Below are 19,996 nucleotides of genomic sequence, written 5' to 3'. Positions count from 1 at the left end.
TTGGGTGGAATCTAAATTGGTTCAGCCACTATGGAGAAGAGTATAAAGCTCCCCCCCCCAAAAATTAAAAATAGAACTACTGTATAATCCAGCAGTCACAACTCTGGGTATAAATCCAAAGGAAATGAAATGTTACCAAAGAGATATTTGTATTCCTGTGTAACTGCAACATTACACGACAGCCAAAATGTGTCCATCAATGAGTGAATGGACAAAGACATGGTGATAAATATAAATAGATGGATAGATATAGATGCACTTGCATGCGTACACACACACACACATATATGTAAATACATATAAAGTGTGATATATATACATATACATATATAAAATGGAATACTATTTGGCCAGAAGTAGTGAAATCCTGCCATTTGCAGCAACATGGATGTATCTTGAGGACATTATGCTAAGAAGACATAGACAAATACTGTCAGATGGCTTATATGAAATGTAAACAAAACAAAGAAATAGAGTGAAATGGTGGTTACCAGGGGCTCAGGAGTGGGGACATGGAAGAGAGGTTGTTTAAGGTACACACTTGCAACTAGTACATAAATAAGATGTGGAGATCTCATACACAGTACAGTGATTATAGACAAAAAGGCTATTAAAAACAGTCAACTTGCTAGGAGACTAGATCTTTATTTTTTCCACCACTAGAAGAAATGATAACTATGGGATGTGATAAAAGGGCTTGCTGATGGCTACAATGGTAATCATATGCAAACATATATATCAAATTACTGTGCTGTATACTTTTAATTTACGGAATGTTAAATGTATTTCAATAAAAATGAGTACAATATTTAACCGATAAGAAAATAATTTATAGATGGACTGCAATGTCACTTTTATTTCTATCAAAGGATATAAAATATTTGCATCAATAGTGAACAGTCAACATTTAAAATTAAAATAATTGTATTGTTGACAATGTTTTGAAGTAACTCATGTTCACACATATTATGTAGTAGTAAAATAATATATGGGGGAAAGGTCTTCATAAACATAAGACAGGCATAAAACTACATATGATTTGAAAATTTTCTTCCTAATTACAAATAATAACATACAAAGTATGTCATTTACGTATTATTTCTTCAGATGAAACATACCTGGGGGGGGCACTCATTGCATAAAGTTCAGTTTGTATTAAAAAAATCTTAACTTCCATGGATATGCTTTTGTCAAGCATAGCAGTCACAAACAAGCCAACCTTGTAATAACAAAAAAGCCTTAAATGTGATATAAATTCTTTGTACAAAATAGTAAAGTCATTGAAAAGTCCTCTCCCCCAAAATAAATTGTAAACAGAGACTGTAGTCAATGATCTCTGGATTTACCAATCCTATTTCATGTCATATTTTATATTATAGAACATAGAAACTGGAGCTGTAAGTATATACTAGAAAATTAAATTTTTTTAAATAGTTGGAAAAAAATAATTACAGAAGAAAAACGAAAAACAAGTCATCTTGCATAGCTGATGCAGATTCACAGAATCCTACAATGTTTTGTTCATGAAAAAGCCTTGCACATCTCTATATACCTATTAGCTCAATAGTGAGTTTGTGCCTTTTGTACAGCTATAAAAATGTGAGAACACCCAATTTGTTCTTGTGGCCCTAGTGTTAGGGACACTAACAAGACAGAGGAAACATAACAGAGACTTTTTTATTTTAAAGGGTAGATTAACAATTTAAAGAATTCTCAGGCATCCAATTATGTATTTTTTTATTAATTACCTGTGGGATAATGACTCTATGTAAATGTGTGCAGTTGGAGTGCCAGAAGTTAGAGGGAAGACAAAGTTGAGGGAAAAGGGGAATAAAAATAACCAGAGACTTCTCATCAGTTAAGTTAAAGTGCATATTGTAAATTTTAGAGCAGTCATAATATAAATAAAAGAAATATATAGTAAGAAGAGAAAAAAATGGAATAAACGTATCTTATACAAGAGAAGGCAGAAAAAGAGGAAAAAGGAATAGAACAGACAGGATAAACAGAAAACAGCAAACAAAACATTTAAAATAAACCATATCCTTATTAAATACAAATAAACCCAAATTTAAAAAGCAGAGATTGTTAGACAAGTTTTAAAAAACAGAAAACCAAGACCAAATTATATACTACATGCCTAAAATTTGAAACAGTCCAAATGTTCATCAAGATGAATGCAGAAACAAATTGCTATAATCATACAATGGACTACTACTCAGCAATAACAATGACTCAACTACTGACATAGTTAACAACAAGGGTAAACTTCAGAATGATGTGCCAAGCAAAAGACCACACACACACAAAAATGCCAGATGATTCTATTTTCATACAGTAAGAGAACATTCACAACTATTCTACAGTGAGAAAAATCAGATTCACAGTTTCCTGGGGAAGAATATAGGGGTGCATAAGGAAGAATGACAAAAGTTTCTGGGTTATAGAATATTTTACTTCATCTTGGGAAGAGAAACATCATTGAGCTGTATGCTTGAAATGGGAGAATTCATTGTATCTTATGTAGATCATAATTTAATTCAGAAAGAATATTAAATTAGAAATCAATAAAAATATATCCAGAAATGTTCTAAAAATTAAAAATTAAACAATGTATTTTATAGTATTAAAAGGTGGTTTCCTGGATGTTTAAGTACATACATACAGCTTAATTTAGAGTTTATAAGCTTAAACTTGTAATTAATAACAATGTGAAGAGTAATTAGTAACTTAAACGGTCTACATTTCTACACACACACATATACACACATACACGCAATCACGTATCTAAACACACACCATAAAAATAATTACCAATTGAAGCTGAGTACATTTGTTTCATGTGAGTTTCAATGACAGAAGGATCCCGAGAGCTGTAAATTCCCAACTCAGGGTAAAAGCTGGAGCCAATGTCATCCGGGGGACTGTGTTTCCCTTGTGGATAATTCTTGGTTAGTCTAGGGTCCCAATGCTTCAGGATTGGATGGTTCCAATGTATATATTTACCATCAAATTGTGGATTTCCATACCAACTGTAATAAAATACATGTAAATAATAATTCAGAGGTTGCAGCTCTTCCAGGTAAGGTTCAGAGGCTTTGGAAGGCTTCATAGTGATTTCAACACTTTTTAAATTCTTGTTATTTGTTTCACTGTTGATTTTGTCATTGTTTTGGGAATCAAAGCTTTTCCCTAAGCGAGTTTGTTGATGAAGTACTGGAAGAAGTTCAAGTCCAAAAGGATCTCCGAAAGTAGCTTTATTTGGTCTCAGCATTTTTAAACCCATCATCAGGGAGAAAATAAATAGAATAAAAAGTGACAAAATGATGCAAGTCCTTCTTCGAAACTTTGCCATGATGACATACTTTAAACTCCAAAATGGTAAATGTTTAGCTGTAATTTGTTGAAAAATGGTAATTAGTAAATGGTATTGACAATATTTCCCAATGTATTCGAAATGAAAACTAAAATCCATAAAGTTCATTACATTGAAAAGTTTTAAAAGTGCAATATATTAGTTCTATCATCAAATACTGATGTGTACAAAATCTATATATGGCTAGACTAAATAGCAGTATTTTATTTGGAAATAGCAATTATATCTTGTCAGATAAACATCTTAGGAATTTTATTTAAGAAAGTATTTTGCATCATTCGAACAGATTTTGTGTATGCTGAATATAGGAAGGAAATATTCTATGCAAGTGGACTAAAACTTTCCAAATATAAAATTAAAGGCTCACAGTTTAAAAAAGGAAATACTTATGAATGGATTAAAAGCCTCGTCAGTAAGTGGATTTTCAACAAACTTTTTTTTAACTAAAATAATGATTGCACAAGGGAGTAATCACACATATTATTTCATTTCTGAAATGAAAAGAATGAGAAATAAAAGAAGAATGATCACAAGGGAGGGGTTCCTAATTTAAAAATATATTACTTTATAACTTTGAACACCTTATTGAACAAAGATTATAAACACAGACTTATAACTTCTAAAATGGTATTGTGTATGTATTTTTATGTTTCAGTAACTGTATACACATATATGTGTAATGTGTATATATGTACATAGGTATATATACGTACATAGGAATAAAATGTCTTTACAAATTTATTAGAAAGGTATTTGGGGAAAAATTGACATTGACTTTATTTATAAAATATGACTTTTTATAATAAACGATACTGTTGTTATTCTAGAGAATTAAGTTACAATAAACTAACCCTAATAGAAAAGACAGATAAGTAAAACTTAATCTAACCAGCAAGTAATTCTGTCTCACACACACAAACCCTCTCTACAAATTGCTACTTCCATTATGCATATATGCAAGAATTACTAAGATGAGCAAGCATATTTCTTTTAAGACTAAAATCACAGATTCCTCTCAAAGTTAACCTTAATTGTGAAATACATTACATCTAAAGATCAATATAGAAGACATATGTCTAGGTTGAAACACAAACATTCAAAAAGGAAAGTGCCGGTTTAAATGCTCATTTCCATCTTTTGGGCCCTTTGCCAATCACCAGCCCTGCCCCTTCTCCTTAAGAAGGACTTGACTTTTGTATTTACCATCCCCTCACCTTTCTTTGTAGTTTTTCCAAAACATAAACATACCTAACCAATCTTAATTTTGTTTTGCCAGTTTCAAAATTTTAAGTAATTATATACACATTAATATGCATATTAATCTCCTACATAGATTTTTGTATGCTTTACATATACTTAGATATGCTATAAATACGTATAATTATATATAATTTGATATACATAAAATATACAAAAATATTGGGGAACAACATTATTAAACCTTCTCTGACACTTTACTTTGTGTCTTACCTCTTTCCCATCCTTGCATTCCATCACATCAGTTCTTCCACTCCCATACAAAAAACCATGAAAATGGAAAGGCGTAGGTAGATAGATCTGGAGAATTTTATTTTACAACTGTATTAATCCACTGGTTTGATGAAAATGTTTTCATGTCAAGTATTCTCCTTCTTAAAATTTGGAAATAAAAAGTAGCCCTTTCTCTATTGTTCCTTAGACTCTAATTTAGTGACCCCCCAAAGTTATTATATTTTATTATTAAATGGAGACATTGTGATCACACCAACAAACTAGACTCATTTAAGTTTGTCATATAGCCAATCGTTAACATTACACATAAACTAAAACAAGCATTATGAAAGTAGACATAGTTTAAGATGAGAAACAGTTAAGTCCCTACTGTTGTTTTTCAACAAACAAAAATTTCATTTGGTTGAAATACCAAAAAAAGTCTAGAAAACTAAAAAGATGTATAACTCAATTGAGCAACTCAATTGTGTAAAAACTAGTATGCTAAGCGCCACATGAAATAGATGGATTAGATAGATTAGTAAAACATAGTTCTTATGTTCAAGGTACTTAAGAGTCCATGAGGAAGGCAGAAGAAGCACGCAAGTAACTATAATTCAAAGAAGAAAAGTGCCAACAGAGAAGTGAAAGGCATATATAAAGCAATAAAATGCTTATATAAATTAAGGAGTTGAAGAAAATGCTTTAGGACAAAAATAGTAAGAGCTTAGAAGAATGAGTACAATATGCATAGGCTGGTGGAAAAGGAAAGGAAAAAGAGATGGCCATAGTGTTGGAGAAAGTGTGCCCAAATATATGTTTTCTGGACATGAAAGACACATTGTGAAACAAAAAAGCCTCTGCAGGCCACATGCAGCCAAGAAAACAAGAGGAGGAGGAAAAATAAAGCTGTAGTGCCATGCTGAAACCATCCTGTACCAAACAAAGAGGACTCTTCCAGTAAAGAGGGGATCACTGAAGACTTGTAACAAAATATTGGCATAATGAAAGTTCAGAGTAGAAGGATGGAGCACTTAAAAATATTCAAGACATCAAACTTCACCATTTGCTCAATCTAATAATCTCCCATTCATAATAATTTTAACATAACTCTCTTCCCACATTACTATTTTTAGTGACTCTACCAACATGGATGATCCATCCAGTAGTTTAGTCTCCCAATTCTTTGCCTCACTTCTACAGATCTGTTCTTCTACCCCCACTTCACCAACTGAGGTATCATACTCCTACTATTGATCCTGTCTTTTAAATCTTTTACCACTCCAAAATCTTTTTTTTTTCCATTTTCCAAACATAACCTCTTGCGCTTTGAGCCCATCTAGTTTAGTAGTCTCATTCTGGTAATTTCTTGACATTGAGATGTCCTATCTACTTAGTCCACTGTTTCTATTTTTCCTGTTCTTCATGTTTTGCCTCTAGTGACATAGTTCATCCTCCATAATCCAACATTTTAATTCCTCACTTCTCTCCTTTCTTGATACATACCTGGTAAAACTTCAAATAAATGACGTGTGTCTTGACTTTGAGAACTACGGAACTATACTGGACAAAAACACGCAACCAGGCTGATTTTTCACTATGAATTCATGGCCATAAATTTCAAATGAACACTCAAGACCGCTTAACTATCCCATTACCATACTCTAGTATGTTCACTTTTCTAACCTCAGAATGTCATTTTCATATTTTTCATCAAACCTACTGCTAATGTCACCAACTCCCTTTATTATCTTCAGATAGCTATGTCTTATACAGTTGACCCTTCAACAATGTGGGTTTGAATGGTGCAGATTCATTTATATGTGGATTTTTTTCCCATAAATATGGTACAGTAGTAAAAATGCATTTTCTCTTATGATTTTCTTAATACCATTTCTTTTCTCTAGCTTACTTTATTGTAAGAATACAGATATAATATGTAGGGTATACAAAACATACGTTAATGAACTGTTTGTTATCAGTAGGCTTCCAGTCAACAGTGGGTAATTAGTTGTTAAATTTTTCCAGTCAAAAGTTATATGCAGATTTCCAACTGCACAGGAATCAGTACCCTTAACCTCCAGTGCTCAAGGGTGAACAGTACTTCATAGAGAAAAAAGAAACAATCATACAGGAACTCCCTTATCTTCCCATTAAGAAATTAACTAAGCTACTGGCATCAACTTTTGTCAGCAAATGTTTCCAAATATAATATCTGTTTCACTTTTTCTTCTATAGAAAATTTTATTTTGTTGAATTTTGCTCAATTTTTCCAACTGCATTTTCTCTAAGTTTCTTTACCCTCTTGTAAGGCCTGATCTGTTGTGTTTACCTTGTAGTCATTTATGAAATAATTAGCTCTTTTACTTTTCATAGTTGTAATTTGCTTATTCATTCATATCTCATAACGATTTTATTTCTATGTAAATATTAGGCTACACTAGTCCTATTTTGTGAACATGTCTCTCTGGCATGCCTTCAGTGTTTACAAGTATGTTGAACTTTTTTGCCTATACTGACTTTGTATGGGATTTGACTTACCTTTTTCTGTTACTAAATATTACATGAAATAATTTTCTCTCAATTTTTAGGAGTGTTTTATTGTGATAGTTTTTCTAGCTTCATGCATTAGAGAGAACTATTGTTTTTGTGAAATCTTACTATGGCCTCGAATTTTTTCCTGAGATCAGCTGGGTTTTTCTCCATTCCCACATTTATCTGGATGTTTTTATTTCCTTGGCTTCTATTTTGTTATTCTGCTCCATTTGAAAGTTATTTCCAGAAGTTACTCTTCTATATGTGGTTTTGTCCTGAAAACCAAGATGCTCTAGCCTCTTCAGATAGAAGACTTCAAAGTTCCCCTCGCCCCTTGCAGCTATTATTCTCAGACTGGGCTGTCCTTCTTTCAAATTAACATCTATGTTACATTTAATATATTCTACATATAGAATATCTATATTTATTCCTGTTATCAGTTGAAGCAGATGCACTGTTTCTTCTCCTTCCTCCAGCACAAACCAAGTTAGAATACAAGTCTTATAGCTGTTAGTGAGCTGTCCCCTTCCACTCATACCTTGGGGTCCATGGGGATAACTAGTCATTTCAGTTACAGATATTTGTTTTAGTTTTACTATTTAATGGTCTGTTTTTAGGATTTCAGAATGATTCAAACACTATACCACTGCTGTTGCCATCACATCTTTAGCAGTATCTTATGAGTTTTGCACCCCTGTATTTTTATGACCACTTAGTTCAAAATATATTCAAATTTCCATTATTTGTCCTCCAATGACTATTTATAAATGTACTATATTTGGGAGACTTTCTCATTTTATTGTTGATTTATAGTGTGAATCCACTGAAAACATCCCCTGTATGATTTCAGTCCTTTGAAATATGTTGAGACTTGTTTTAAGGCTTAACCTATAACCAATTCTGTTAAGTGTCCCATATACACCTCAAAAGGATACATATTCCACAGCTAGTGGTTACAGGTATCTACATGTGTCTACCAAACCAAATATGCTAACCATTTTGTTTATATTTTTCATATCCTCATTCATCTTTCTTCTGTGTTAAAAATCCCCCACTACCGTATTTATATCTATAGTTTACATTATATAATTTTAATGTTATGTAGAGACAAATTTGCAGACTATTTTCCTGAAGTATTAAATCTTGTTTTACAAAGAAATGTCCTTTCCTTCTCCACTGATGGGTTTTGTCTCACATTCTACTCCAATATTAATATAGCTACAATGGATTTCATTTGGTTCATGCTGGAACAGAGTATCATTTTCATCATTTTATTGTCACCTTAAATGGTTAGCTTTTTTGAAATAGCACATTGTTTTATTATTGTTGCTCTTTTTAATCTAATCTGATAGTCTGTCCAGTAATTGTAGTATGCAGTATATTTACAGTTCTGCAAATATGGGTATTTAAATCTACTTCTTACATCCTCGCTTTTCCTTTTGGCCTCCTTTTAAGCTCCGTTTTTCCTCTTACCTTTTTGTTTTATTTTTCCCTATTTGTTAATTTTACATTTACATTGTCTTTGCTATTATTTTTATCTTTGTGATTATAGCATGCATTCTTATCAAAATCCAGGATGAATTAGAACTTTATTATGTCTCAACAATAAAAGCACACTTCTGCCCCAACTTTGTGCTCCTGTTTTGGTGTATTTTATTTTTTACACAAATCTTTTTTTAAAGATTTTATTTATTTATTCGTGAGAGACACACAGAGAGAGAGAGAGAGAGAGAGGCAGAGGGAGAAGCAGAAGCAGGCTCCCAAGGAGCAGGGAGCCCGATGCGGGACTCGATCCCAGGACCCTGAGATCATGACCTGAGCTGAAGGCAGACGCTTAACCATCTGAGCCACCCAGGCGCCCCTTTTTACACAAATCTTAAACCCCACCAGATGGGATATGGTTTTACACAGTCAGCATTCATTACATTTACCCTTTCCTTTGCTCTTCACTTCCTCCTGCATCCCCCTACTTCCATTCAAAACAATTTTCCTTATGGTGAAGAAATTATTCCCTCTAATAAGGCTTTTAGTATCAGCCCGCTGCTGATAAATCCCATGTTAATTTGTTTGAAAATATATTTTGCCTCCACTGTAACATAGATCTATAGACTTCTATATTGGCAATTTTCTTTCAGCACAACCCATTATCTTTGTTTCTGTTGAAAGCTCAACTATTGTTTTGTGGTTCTTTTCCTTGATTTTTTAAAGACTTTAAGGATATTTTCTTTTTCTCTGGCTCCTTTTAATATTTTTCTCATTTTGGTTTTCAGCAGTTTTGCTATGGAATATGGTTTTCTTAGTATTTGTCCTGCTTTAGGTCCAACATGCTTCTTCAGTCTTTGGGTTGATATCTTTCCTTAGCTTTGTAAAATTCTTGACCACAATCTCTTCAAATATTGCTTTTGCTCCATGATTGCTTTCTCGTTCATATCTCATTTTGGAATACAATACTCATGTTAGAATTTTATATCCTCTTTTTTTTAAACATTTTAAAATTTCCCTCATCTCTCCTTACCTCAGTCTGAGTCCTTCTGAACGCTTCCTGTTTCCTAATTCTCTTCAGCTGTGATTTAATGTTATAATTTTACTTAGAATTTCCATTTAACTCTTTTCAAAGCCATCAGTTCTCTGCTAAAATTTTCCATCTTCTAATTCCTTGAACATGTTAATTCCACTTATTTAAAGTCCACCTCTACTAACCTGAATTGGATCTTAGGGATTCTGCTTCTATTGCCTGTTTTTTGTTGTTGTTGTTTTGTTCTCTCTCAATATCTGGTTACTTTTTTTGTATGCTAAGTAAATTTTTTTAATTGAATGGCAGTCATTATAATGAAAATTTTTAGAGACAATGAAGCTCTATATATTATTTTCCTCCAGAAAAAAATTATGTTTGCGTCTTGAGGACTGCTAGGGTAGAGGAAGATTATCTTAATCTAATCAGAGTAAAATCTTCGAAACTGGTTTTAAGTCCTTGTAAATATCTATTTCTGATTAATCCTACTCCCTTACATGCATGAGTACTGAAATTAAAGCCATGGGTTTTATCAAGATCCTGCCACTTTCTATTTTCTACTCATGTTCTTAGCTTCTGTTATTCTTGAATCAGGGGTTTTAAACAATCCTCCCCTATTTCCTCCACAATCTCCCAAAGAATAATGCATGTTGTAGGGCTCAAAGCCATTGAAATGATTAAGGAATTCCACCTGAATTCCCTTATAACCTGAGTGCAATGGAAGGCTTTATAACAATGACTCAAAATTCAGATGCAATATATAAAAAGGCAAATTAACTACATAAATTTAAAGATATGCATATCAGAAAACACTATTAACAAAAGACAACTGACAGTGAAAATACTGGCAAGATCTTCTACCTCACTCAAAATTTTTAAAAATGCAAATTAAAGTGGCTCCTGGGTGGCTCAGTCCGTTAAGCATGTGACTCTTGATTTTAGCTCAGGTGATAATCTCAGGGTTGTGAGATGGAGCCTGCTTAAGATTCTCTCTGGCCCTTCCCCCTCTAAAATAAACCTTTAAAATAATGCAAAATAAAACTACATAAAAATATCATTTATCTACAAGACTAAGAAAACAAAAACAAAAATACATCCTGTTGGCAAAACGGTGGGAAAACAAGCACTTCCAAACATTGCTACCTGAAATGTAAACTGGTACAGCCTTTTTGTAAATTTGGCAATAGCTAACAAAATTACACATCCATTTATCTTTGGACTCAGAAGTCCTACTTCATGAAAATTACCTTAAAAATACAGAACCACATAAATAGCACATAAATCCATATACAGCACTGTAATTGTAAAATATTGGGGTGTTCAGCTGAATAAAATGAGGAAGAACTCTTTGAAATGACAAATTGATTTTCTGTATATAATTCTAAGTAAAAGGAAAATACAAACAAGAAAATATACATTTTCTCAAGTGCACAAAAGAAACACAGGAAGAACAAACAAGAATCTTGAGGTTGATTATGTATGGGGGTAAGGACAAACGGGACCGAGAATGTGGAGGGAGGAGAATGGGACTCTACCTTTTTGTACAGCTTTGGCTTTTTGAGCCATGTCATATTTCACATACTCTAAAAAAACAAGTATTAAATATTAAAGCCCAGTTAGTAAGCTGTTTTTTGGAATGGTACACGTTAGCAATTTTTTTTAAAAAAATTATTTGTCAGAGAGAGAGAGCACAAGCAGGAATGGCAGGCTGAGGGAGAAGCAGGCTCCCCGCTGAGCAAGGAACCCAATGTGGGACTCGATCCCAGGACCCCGGGATCATGACCTGGGCCAAAGGCAGAAGACACTTAACCGACTGAGCCACCCAGGTGTCCTACAATTCTTAATGTGTATTCTACACGTAAGCAAATGTATGCCGGAAACTGGGGCCCAGGTTTTTCACGGACAAAAAAGTTATGTATAAAGTGGGAAGCTAGAATAAAACTTGTGTTGTCAGATTGTAGTTAGCAGTATCTGTATGAATGTGTGGCTTTTATCAGTAAATAGGGGTGTGTTTGTGTGTGTATATACATTAATATATTAAAATTTCCTAGTTCTGTACGCTGACAGAGTCTAGACCCCAAGAAATCCCAGCAGCAATGAACACATCTGATGCCAATATTTTGGTTTTTAAATATCCTTCTCTACCTAGAAGAACCAGGTTCCTTGGAGAAATGTTGATTCCCAGACTGTGGCTGGGAAAGTACAAAATGAGCCTTGATCATCTTACCAGAAAGTAAGAAGTACTCAAAAAGTGTTGGGGACATGTCCATTGGACACAGGAGCCAGCCTGAAGGGGCAACTGGCTAAATCCTAGACAATTTCAGCAAAACAACAAGGAGTAATGAATGATAGGTACTAAAATAAGAATTCATGAATCCATACAGGTATTTTTTCATACTGATATTTTTTTTAAATGCAAAAATAAAAGGAATAAAGAAGACTCATGTTAGAGTGCCAACTAATAAATTTAGATGGAATAATGGAATATCACTATTTGGCAACTACCATAACCAGCATACTAGGCAAAAATCATCAATGGATATTAAATGATTTGATGAGAAACAGGATATCTATATATTGGCAAAGAATCTCCCCAAAAGACACCTAATTAATACAAAGGGAACAACAGTAACTCACTGCAAAACCTAGCAGACACCACCTTAAACAAGTGATCAAAATGAACTCTGAGGATGCCATAAGAAGGAAACAATCACTGCTATGGTATTTGTCAAAATTTAACTTGACTCTAAACATGAGGAAACATCAGACAATATATTAGACACTCACACATATATTCACACATACATATATACCTATGTACACACAAACATATTTCATGTAATGTATATAATTATATACAATGTAAAACATAAGTGTGTATATGTGTATAATGATAAAGCAAATATAGTAAAATATTACCATTTGGTGAATATCCAGGAAAAATATACAGGAACTGAGTTTTTTGTACTATTTTTGAAACATTTAAGTATAAAATTTGAAAAGAAGAAGAAAAAAAAGAAAGAACCCCACCAGCAAACTGGAGGACATACGCTGGTAACCTAACACTTATTTCTGGGAAGGGCCAACTCATACCATCCTACAAGCTCTGCAATACAGGACTCCAGAGAGTGAATTTCTAATGTATGGAATGTGGCAGCCCCACAGAGAAGAATAAAGAGATGATACAATAATTTTGGCCTGCCTCTATCATCTCTTGTCCTGAAAATTCCAAATTATCAAGATGAAAACAAATCCCTCCCTTAAAGACAGAAACTTGACAAGCCATGAAGTAGAAAAAAGAATTATGGGCATAACAGGATCTCAACTACATTAAAGATGCACAAAGGAAAGAAAAGCACTTAAACATGTAAAATGATTACCTCTGGGTGATAAAATCTAGTGATATTTTCCTACTCTACCTTCTAAAATTAGAACATAATACTTCATAAGAAAAGTTTAGGAAATAACAGTAATGAACATTGCCAAGTCACAGAGAACAGGAGCAATGACTACAGGATTTAGAAATATAGCAGGAGGGGAAGAATGAAGGGGGGAAATCGGAAGGGGAGACAAACCATGAGAGACTATGGACTCCGAAAAACAAACTGAGGGTTCTAGAGGGGAGAGGGGTGGGAGGATGGGTTAGCCTGGTGATGGGTATTAAAGAGGGCACGTTCTGCATGGAGCACTGGGTGTTATACACAAACAATGAATCATGGAACACTACATCAAAAACTAATGATGTAATGTATGGTGATTAACATAACAATAAAAATAATTTTTTAAAAAAATTAGTAAGATCTTGCCTTTTGAAAGGCTGAGTGCTGAAGTGTGTGGAAGAGTCAGGATATAGAATATTGGCCTTGCAATCTAAAAAAACAAAGTCCTAATCAGCCATGTTTACCTCTTAAAAAAAGAAACTATTATCTGTTGTGTTTTCTGACAAAGCTGTTCTGTGAATCATGCAAGATAATGTATGTGAAAGTGTAAAAGGATAGTAATTTAATCATATGGTAAATACCAATTAGATTTAAAAATAAAGGTGAAGTTAAAGGTGAAAAAATATAGAAGACAAATAGTTCTGAAACTTTTATATTTGATTCATTTCTCAGATCTACACAAGAACACAAAACAAAATGTCCATTTATGGAAGCTGCCTTATTCCCCCCCCCTTGCCTGTAAATGTAGTTTAAGTGGGTCCCTCTCTTTTACGTTACTTAACTCACTTAAAATGTTCATTTATTACATTATAGATGATTCACTGGCTCTATCCTAACCTCCACATCTCAATTAACGGTAAGTCACCTCAACCTAAAGGCTGAGCACTGTGATTAAAGGCAAATATCCTACAGCTGTGCCTTTTAAAGCTTTCACCTATTCAAATGACCTCATCTTTCTCTGCTTTTCTCATCTATACAATGAGTTATTACCTCATTCACAGATTTTTGAGCATGAAATGAATTATAAAACTTTTAGAATCATTTCCTGTTTAGAGTAACACTGAATAAAAATGAGTATTTATTATAATGGTTATTAAATATGGGCATCTAGCAAGCAATTAATAACATAGTTAATTCTCTCTAAACGTCTATTCTCTACACGGCTAACTTTTAAAATGCTACTCATCCTTCAAGACAAAGCTGGAATGTTGCCACTTCTTGATACCTTCCCTAATGATTCCAGACTGAAAAGTACTCATTTTCTCATACATTCTATTGTTACAGCATTGCCTACTTATTAAAGTGGCATTTCTTTACCTACTGCATCATGCTATTTACTTACATGTATTGTATCCACTACTAGATTGCTCCTTGAGGTCAAAAAATGTTCTTGTATTTACACTGAAGAGCCCCACACATTTTATACACAGTGACCATTAAATGGTCAGCTTAAACAATTTCAGGCCCTTTTGTTTTTGACATTAGTATATATTTGGGCAGTATGTGTATAAACAGATTCTACTGACTATATAGATGGTTGACCATTAACCTATATTGAACATATTATATAGGAAGAAACATCCAATAATTTAAAAATTCATTTTAATAAAAATTATCATGTTCAAGACAGCAAAACCACAGTGACCCTTGAAATGCTAACAGGTCTAATGATCTAAGAAGAAAGGAGTGGAGGAACTATTTATTTGGCTTCAGCAAAAGGAAGAAGTTTCAAAAGTCACCTGAGAAAATAAAATTACAAGTTAATTACAGATGTATGGGTTCCCAAAGTAGGAATCTACTCAAAGTATTGGCTATTGAAAACCTGTTTTCTTCAAAGGGCAGTATACATTACATAGTAATACACAGTAGTTATACCTAATAGGTTCTCTTGAAACTCTATGGTTTCTACTTTTGTGTTTTATGCTTTTAATCTTCGAAATGCTAGTTTTTCACTTAGAGGTCTAAGAGATCCAGAGCATTGTGACATCAACTTATTTCAGAAAGTATTTGCTGTCAATCTAGTTAGGCCAAAAGATTTCACCTTTTAATTACCTATTATTAAATTATACAGACTCCTAGTGCTTTTTTCTTTTAGTATTGTTTTCTAATTTTATTTTCTAAGAAGCCATTATAGATAAATAACAGAAGATACACCTGGAACGTTCAAAATCAGTTTCTATACCAAGGCTTCCTTGCCCAGGTGGTTTTAGTGTAAACACTTACGCCCTCTGGTTAACAGAAATTCAGTTACGCATAATCGTATCCTTCCATTTTAGTCTTCCTAACAACCTATGAAGTAAAACTTCTTTTTAACACCATTTTGCAGATGACAGATGTAACAGAGGTACAAAGCAAATGGTAAGTTTTCAGTGGGCTTAGTGAAGGGCTAAGTAACACTGAGGTTAAGCACCAGCAAGAAGCAGAGCAAACTTGGCTCTAGAACTCAAGCTCTTGCCTCTATTCCACCGTCCTACATACAACCTACTACACAAATTAGGTTGAGTTTTTTTTTTTTTTTTTAGACAGATGGAAACTGCTGACATGTGGTCATGTTTTCATTTAAATAGTATGGGCTTAGAAAATAATTATGTTACCTACTCATAAATTGCAACTCAACTTTAATCTGAGGACAGTTTATTTTCTGATCTCACGCTTACTGTTCATCACATGACTACCAGAAACGGGTCTGGTAATGTTTTATGCACAGAGCCCGAAAGTCTACAAGATTCACTGCACCCCACCGTTTTTTCCTGAGCTTACATATAGCTCAATAAGAAGGAAATCACATGGTCATGAAAATGCTCTGTGACAGCATTACCAAACCTGTATTTTGTATTTTTCTTTCAAACTACTATCGAAAATACTTTAATATAACCCCTTCCAGTCCTATTTGTCTTTTTTAAAGTCCTATATTATCCTCCCTTGTTTTATTCATCTTTAAATACTTCCACGTTTTCTCTCAACATTTATCCATGGGTCTAACAATAAAACGAAAATTATCATAAATGCCTGAATTTCAATTTGCTCCTGTGGAAAATGGAAAAAGACATTAGTCCGGCATAGCTGCGTCCTGAAACTTAGCAAAAGATAAAAGTCTACGCTGATAGAGCCAAGCGTGTTGACAAATGAATGAAAAAAAAAAAAAAAATCTCTGGGGTGGCTTCGCCATCCCTGATCTCCTCGCCAGAGGCCCACAGGCGCCAGGAGGCAGGCGGCCGCGACCCTCCTGCGACACCCCGAGCGCAGTAGGCCTCGATCCTCCCCCTCTGCCCGCAGGCTCAAGGCGCAGCAGCAGCCCGGCTACAAAAAGGACAAGGCATTGAACGGCTTCCGTCACTCCCGGAATTCCCAACTTGCTGGGGAGAGGAGGGAAAACCGAGGCGACGACGGGAGGTTCCGCTCCAAAGAAGCGGCCGACACAAACCCGGCAGGGTCTGTAAAAGGCAGGCACTAAAACTAACCAGACACAAGAGCTAAGATTGACAGTGAGGTACCCCGGAGTCCCGAAAAACGCAGCTCGCCGCCTCCCGCCCGCCCGAGGGGCGCGAGGTTAAAGGCCATCTGCAGAAGCTGCAAGCACATTGGCTGACGGACAGGCGCGCAGGCTCTGGGGGTGGGTCCCGTACTCGCCGCAGCCGCGTCTGCGGAACCCTGAATCCTCCAGCTACTCACCGGGGTCTGGGAATCCGGCCACAAGCAGACGTTTCAGCCAGAGCCGCAGGGGTTGAGAGGAGAGGGAGAGCGGGCGCAGACAGCCCGCGGCCTCCCCGCCGCGAGCCCTTCCAGCCCCGCCTCCCAAAAGGCGCGCGCAGAGCGTTCTTGCAGCCCCGGGGGGGGCGGGGCCTGACTCCGGGCTCTAGAAGAGGGCGGGGCGCTGGCTTTCCAGGCATGGGCTCCCCCTAATCTGTGAGCGTCGGGAGGGGCGTGGATAAAGGGGAGGAGAGCTTTTCCGGGTGTCCCGAGCGGATGGAGAAAAGGGGCGGAGCCGACTCTGGCTGGACTCCCCACCCACCTCTCCGACTAGGGAGGACCCACCCCTCTCTTAAAAACTGTTCTTAGGTTCTTCTGGGAAGCTCTAATACAGGACAGCTGGTTTTGATGGGAGGCTTTCCAAAGTTGCTTTAACTCGAGTACACCGGTTGTTTTCAAACTCTTTAGGGAACAGTTTAAAAAAAAAAACAAACTTTTCTTGAAGGCCCTAAGTAAATAAAGATGACATTTAATTTGCAAATGTATAAAATCACATTTGTAGTGGAGTACAGAAATAATTGAGAACAATGAGACAGGTGTAAAGAACAAGAACTTTCGAAATAGGGGTTACAGCTGAAGGCTTCTATCTTACATCAGCCTGAGAAGCCAAGAGAATTCTCTATTTTGTTTGGTTACATAGTAACAAGGAAATCCTGGCTCACAGTCTAGAACTTGCTGACGTGAACAATTTTTTAAGGGCTGTCCTTAAAATCACACTGGAGTTTTAAGAGGAATTTTAGTTGTGAAATATGCATATATGAATGTATCCCGTATGTGCACATTTTAAAAAATAATAAAAAGAATACCCTGGTACCCACTACAGAGCTACTAGCAAGATGAAGAATACCAGTATTTTTGAAGCCTTCTCAAAAGCCCTCACCATCTCGCTCCCAGACAGAAATAACCATTATGCTAAATTTTGTATTATTTATTTCCTTTAATTTTGAGCATAGTTATATATGTGTGATTTCTTTAAAAATATAAGTTATCCTGGTGTTGTATTTTTTATAATGAATCATACAGCATTTTCCCCTCCAGCTTTTTTTCGCTACACATTTGGGTTTTGAGATTTATCTATACACAGATACATTTCACATAGGCTGGCACATCACTGTAACACCTGTTATTGTTAGATTTTAAAATTTTTGCCTGGCAATAGCATCTCTTAATTTGCTCTTTTAATTTACATTAACCCCCTTGCCAATGAGGTTGTGCATCTTTATAAATGCTTAGTGGCCATTTGGTTTCAGTGAAATGCCTGTTCTCAATTTTAACTCACTTTTTATAGGCTTGTTGCTTTTGGAAATTAATTTGTAGATAATCTTTATTTTTAAAGTTCAAATACGTCTCTCTTGTTGGTTATATGTGTTTCAAATAGCTTCTCTCAGTTTATGGATTGTCCTTTAACTTTCTGTGGTATCTTTTGATAACCAAAAGCTATATATTTTAAGTAATGCTAATTGAATTTAACAAATTTTTACATTATAGTTTCATGCATTTTGCTTTCTTGTTTAAGAGTCTTCCCAACCTGAGACCATAAGATATTCTCTTTTATTTTCTAAAAGTTTTAAAGCTTAATTATGAAATATTTTTAGACACAGAAAATATAAATAAAATGAGTATGTTATAGGCTTTGTTGCTTTTGGAAATTAATTTGTAGATAATCTTTATATATTTTTAAAGTTTAATACTTCTCTCTTGTTGGTTATATGCACTCAGCTCTACACATTGAAAAATTTAGCGAGCCCCTCTTTCTTACAATTCTTCTCTAAAATTGCCTTAACTACTCTTGGCTGTTTGCTCTTTCATATAAACTTTAGGATGAATCAGCCAAGATCCATAAAAAACCCTATTTGGATTTTGATTGGAATGGATTTGACTTTATTGATTAATTTATGCACAGGCCTGGGAAATAAGGAGAAAGATCTTTATTGCTAATGCCAAAAAAGAAATGGATGCTGTTTTGCTAGTAGCAAGACAAGATCAACCCCAAGGATCTTGTGGGGGTAGAGACTATTATAATAATAAATGGGAATTAGGAGAAGCCAAAGGCTACTATTGGTTTAATGCATTAGAATAGTTTCAGTAAGAATTTGATAAGCAAAATTTGTATTTTTTCCCCATTCTTCCCTGTTTGGATCATTTTTTTTTTCCTTTGGGATCTCAGTGACCACCCTGATGCAACACATTTGAAATGTCTATTTACTACACAAAATCAATTTATCTGCAGCTCTCCCTTTTTTTCCTTTTGGCAATCCATTTATTAGATGAATGGCATATTCCTCCAGTGCTAGTTTTTAGTTAAAATACATACGAAAAATAGACAATTGAATTTGGCAGAAATTATAGCCATCCTGTATTTGAAAAATGTCAAGATTTAGTATGTAAAAATATATGTGATCATTACAACAAAACATTGTTCCCATACCTCCCAATAATTAAGTAATCCACACAAAAACACTTTGAAAAAAAAAAAAGTGATGTGGAAAAAAAAAACCAATGATAACATTCTCTCTATAAGTGATATTTCAACATTTCTTGCCATTAGCAAGGGACCAACAGAACAGTCAGAGTTATAAGATGAGGCATTAGTTGCAATACCAGTCCTATTTATAAATACTGTTTTGCATTGAATCTGATGGGTAGAAAAAGTCATGCAATGAGAATCTACCCTAATTTATGTTGGCAGACATAATCAAACAGCTTTTAAGAAGTAGGCAAGCACCAATATAGTTATAAAATAAAATACCCTTTCTTTCATTCAACATCAGGATATTTATTAATATAATAACTCCCATAAACGTATTAGAGTAGGGAATAATGATTATTTCAAAAAATGCAGGAAAAAAACTAGGCCCTCAGGGCTGATACTCTCTTATTTTGATTTACTAGGATTCTATGATACTGGAAATA

The 19,996-nt window shown here is 34.7% G+C and overlaps 1 protein-coding gene across 3 annotated transcripts in view; it reads right to left on the bottom strand.

Annotated features, from left to right (window-relative positions):
• The window catches only part of MANEA (mannosidase endo-alpha), a 75,727-nt gene extending 58,482 nt beyond the window's left edge, over window positions 1-17,245 (bottom strand). Inside the window, exons 1-3 of one of the 3 annotated variants that reach the window (XM_045867240.3) lie at window positions 17,006-17,142; window positions 4,847-4,933; window positions 2,815-3,393 (exon numbers count right to left, since the gene is read on the bottom strand). In XM_045867240.3, coding sequence (XP_045723196.2) covers window positions 2,815-3,393; window positions 4,847-4,865 — 598 coding nt within the window. In that variant the 5' untranslated portion in view covers window positions 4,866-4,933; window positions 17,006-17,142. Of the gene's footprint in view, window positions 1-2,814; window positions 3,394-4,846; window positions 4,934-17,005 lie in introns of all 3 variants that reach the window. The other 2 variants (XM_054505471.2, XM_045867241.3) reach the window with 2 other exon arrangements.
• Between the last annotated feature and the right edge of the window lie 2,751 nt (window positions 17,246-19,996).

This window comes from Mirounga angustirostris, unplaced genomic scaffold (assembly GCF_029215605.1).
Source record: "Mirounga angustirostris isolate CCGP_5_RB_7025 unplaced genomic scaffold, mMirAng1.0.hap1 SCAF_8, whole genome shotgun sequence".
Classification (NCBI taxonomy): Eukaryota; Metazoa; Chordata; class Mammalia; order Carnivora; family Phocidae; genus Mirounga; species Mirounga angustirostris.
The sequence above is the reverse complement of the archived record's forward strand: the minus strand, read 5'-3'. Positions and strand labels throughout refer to the sequence as shown.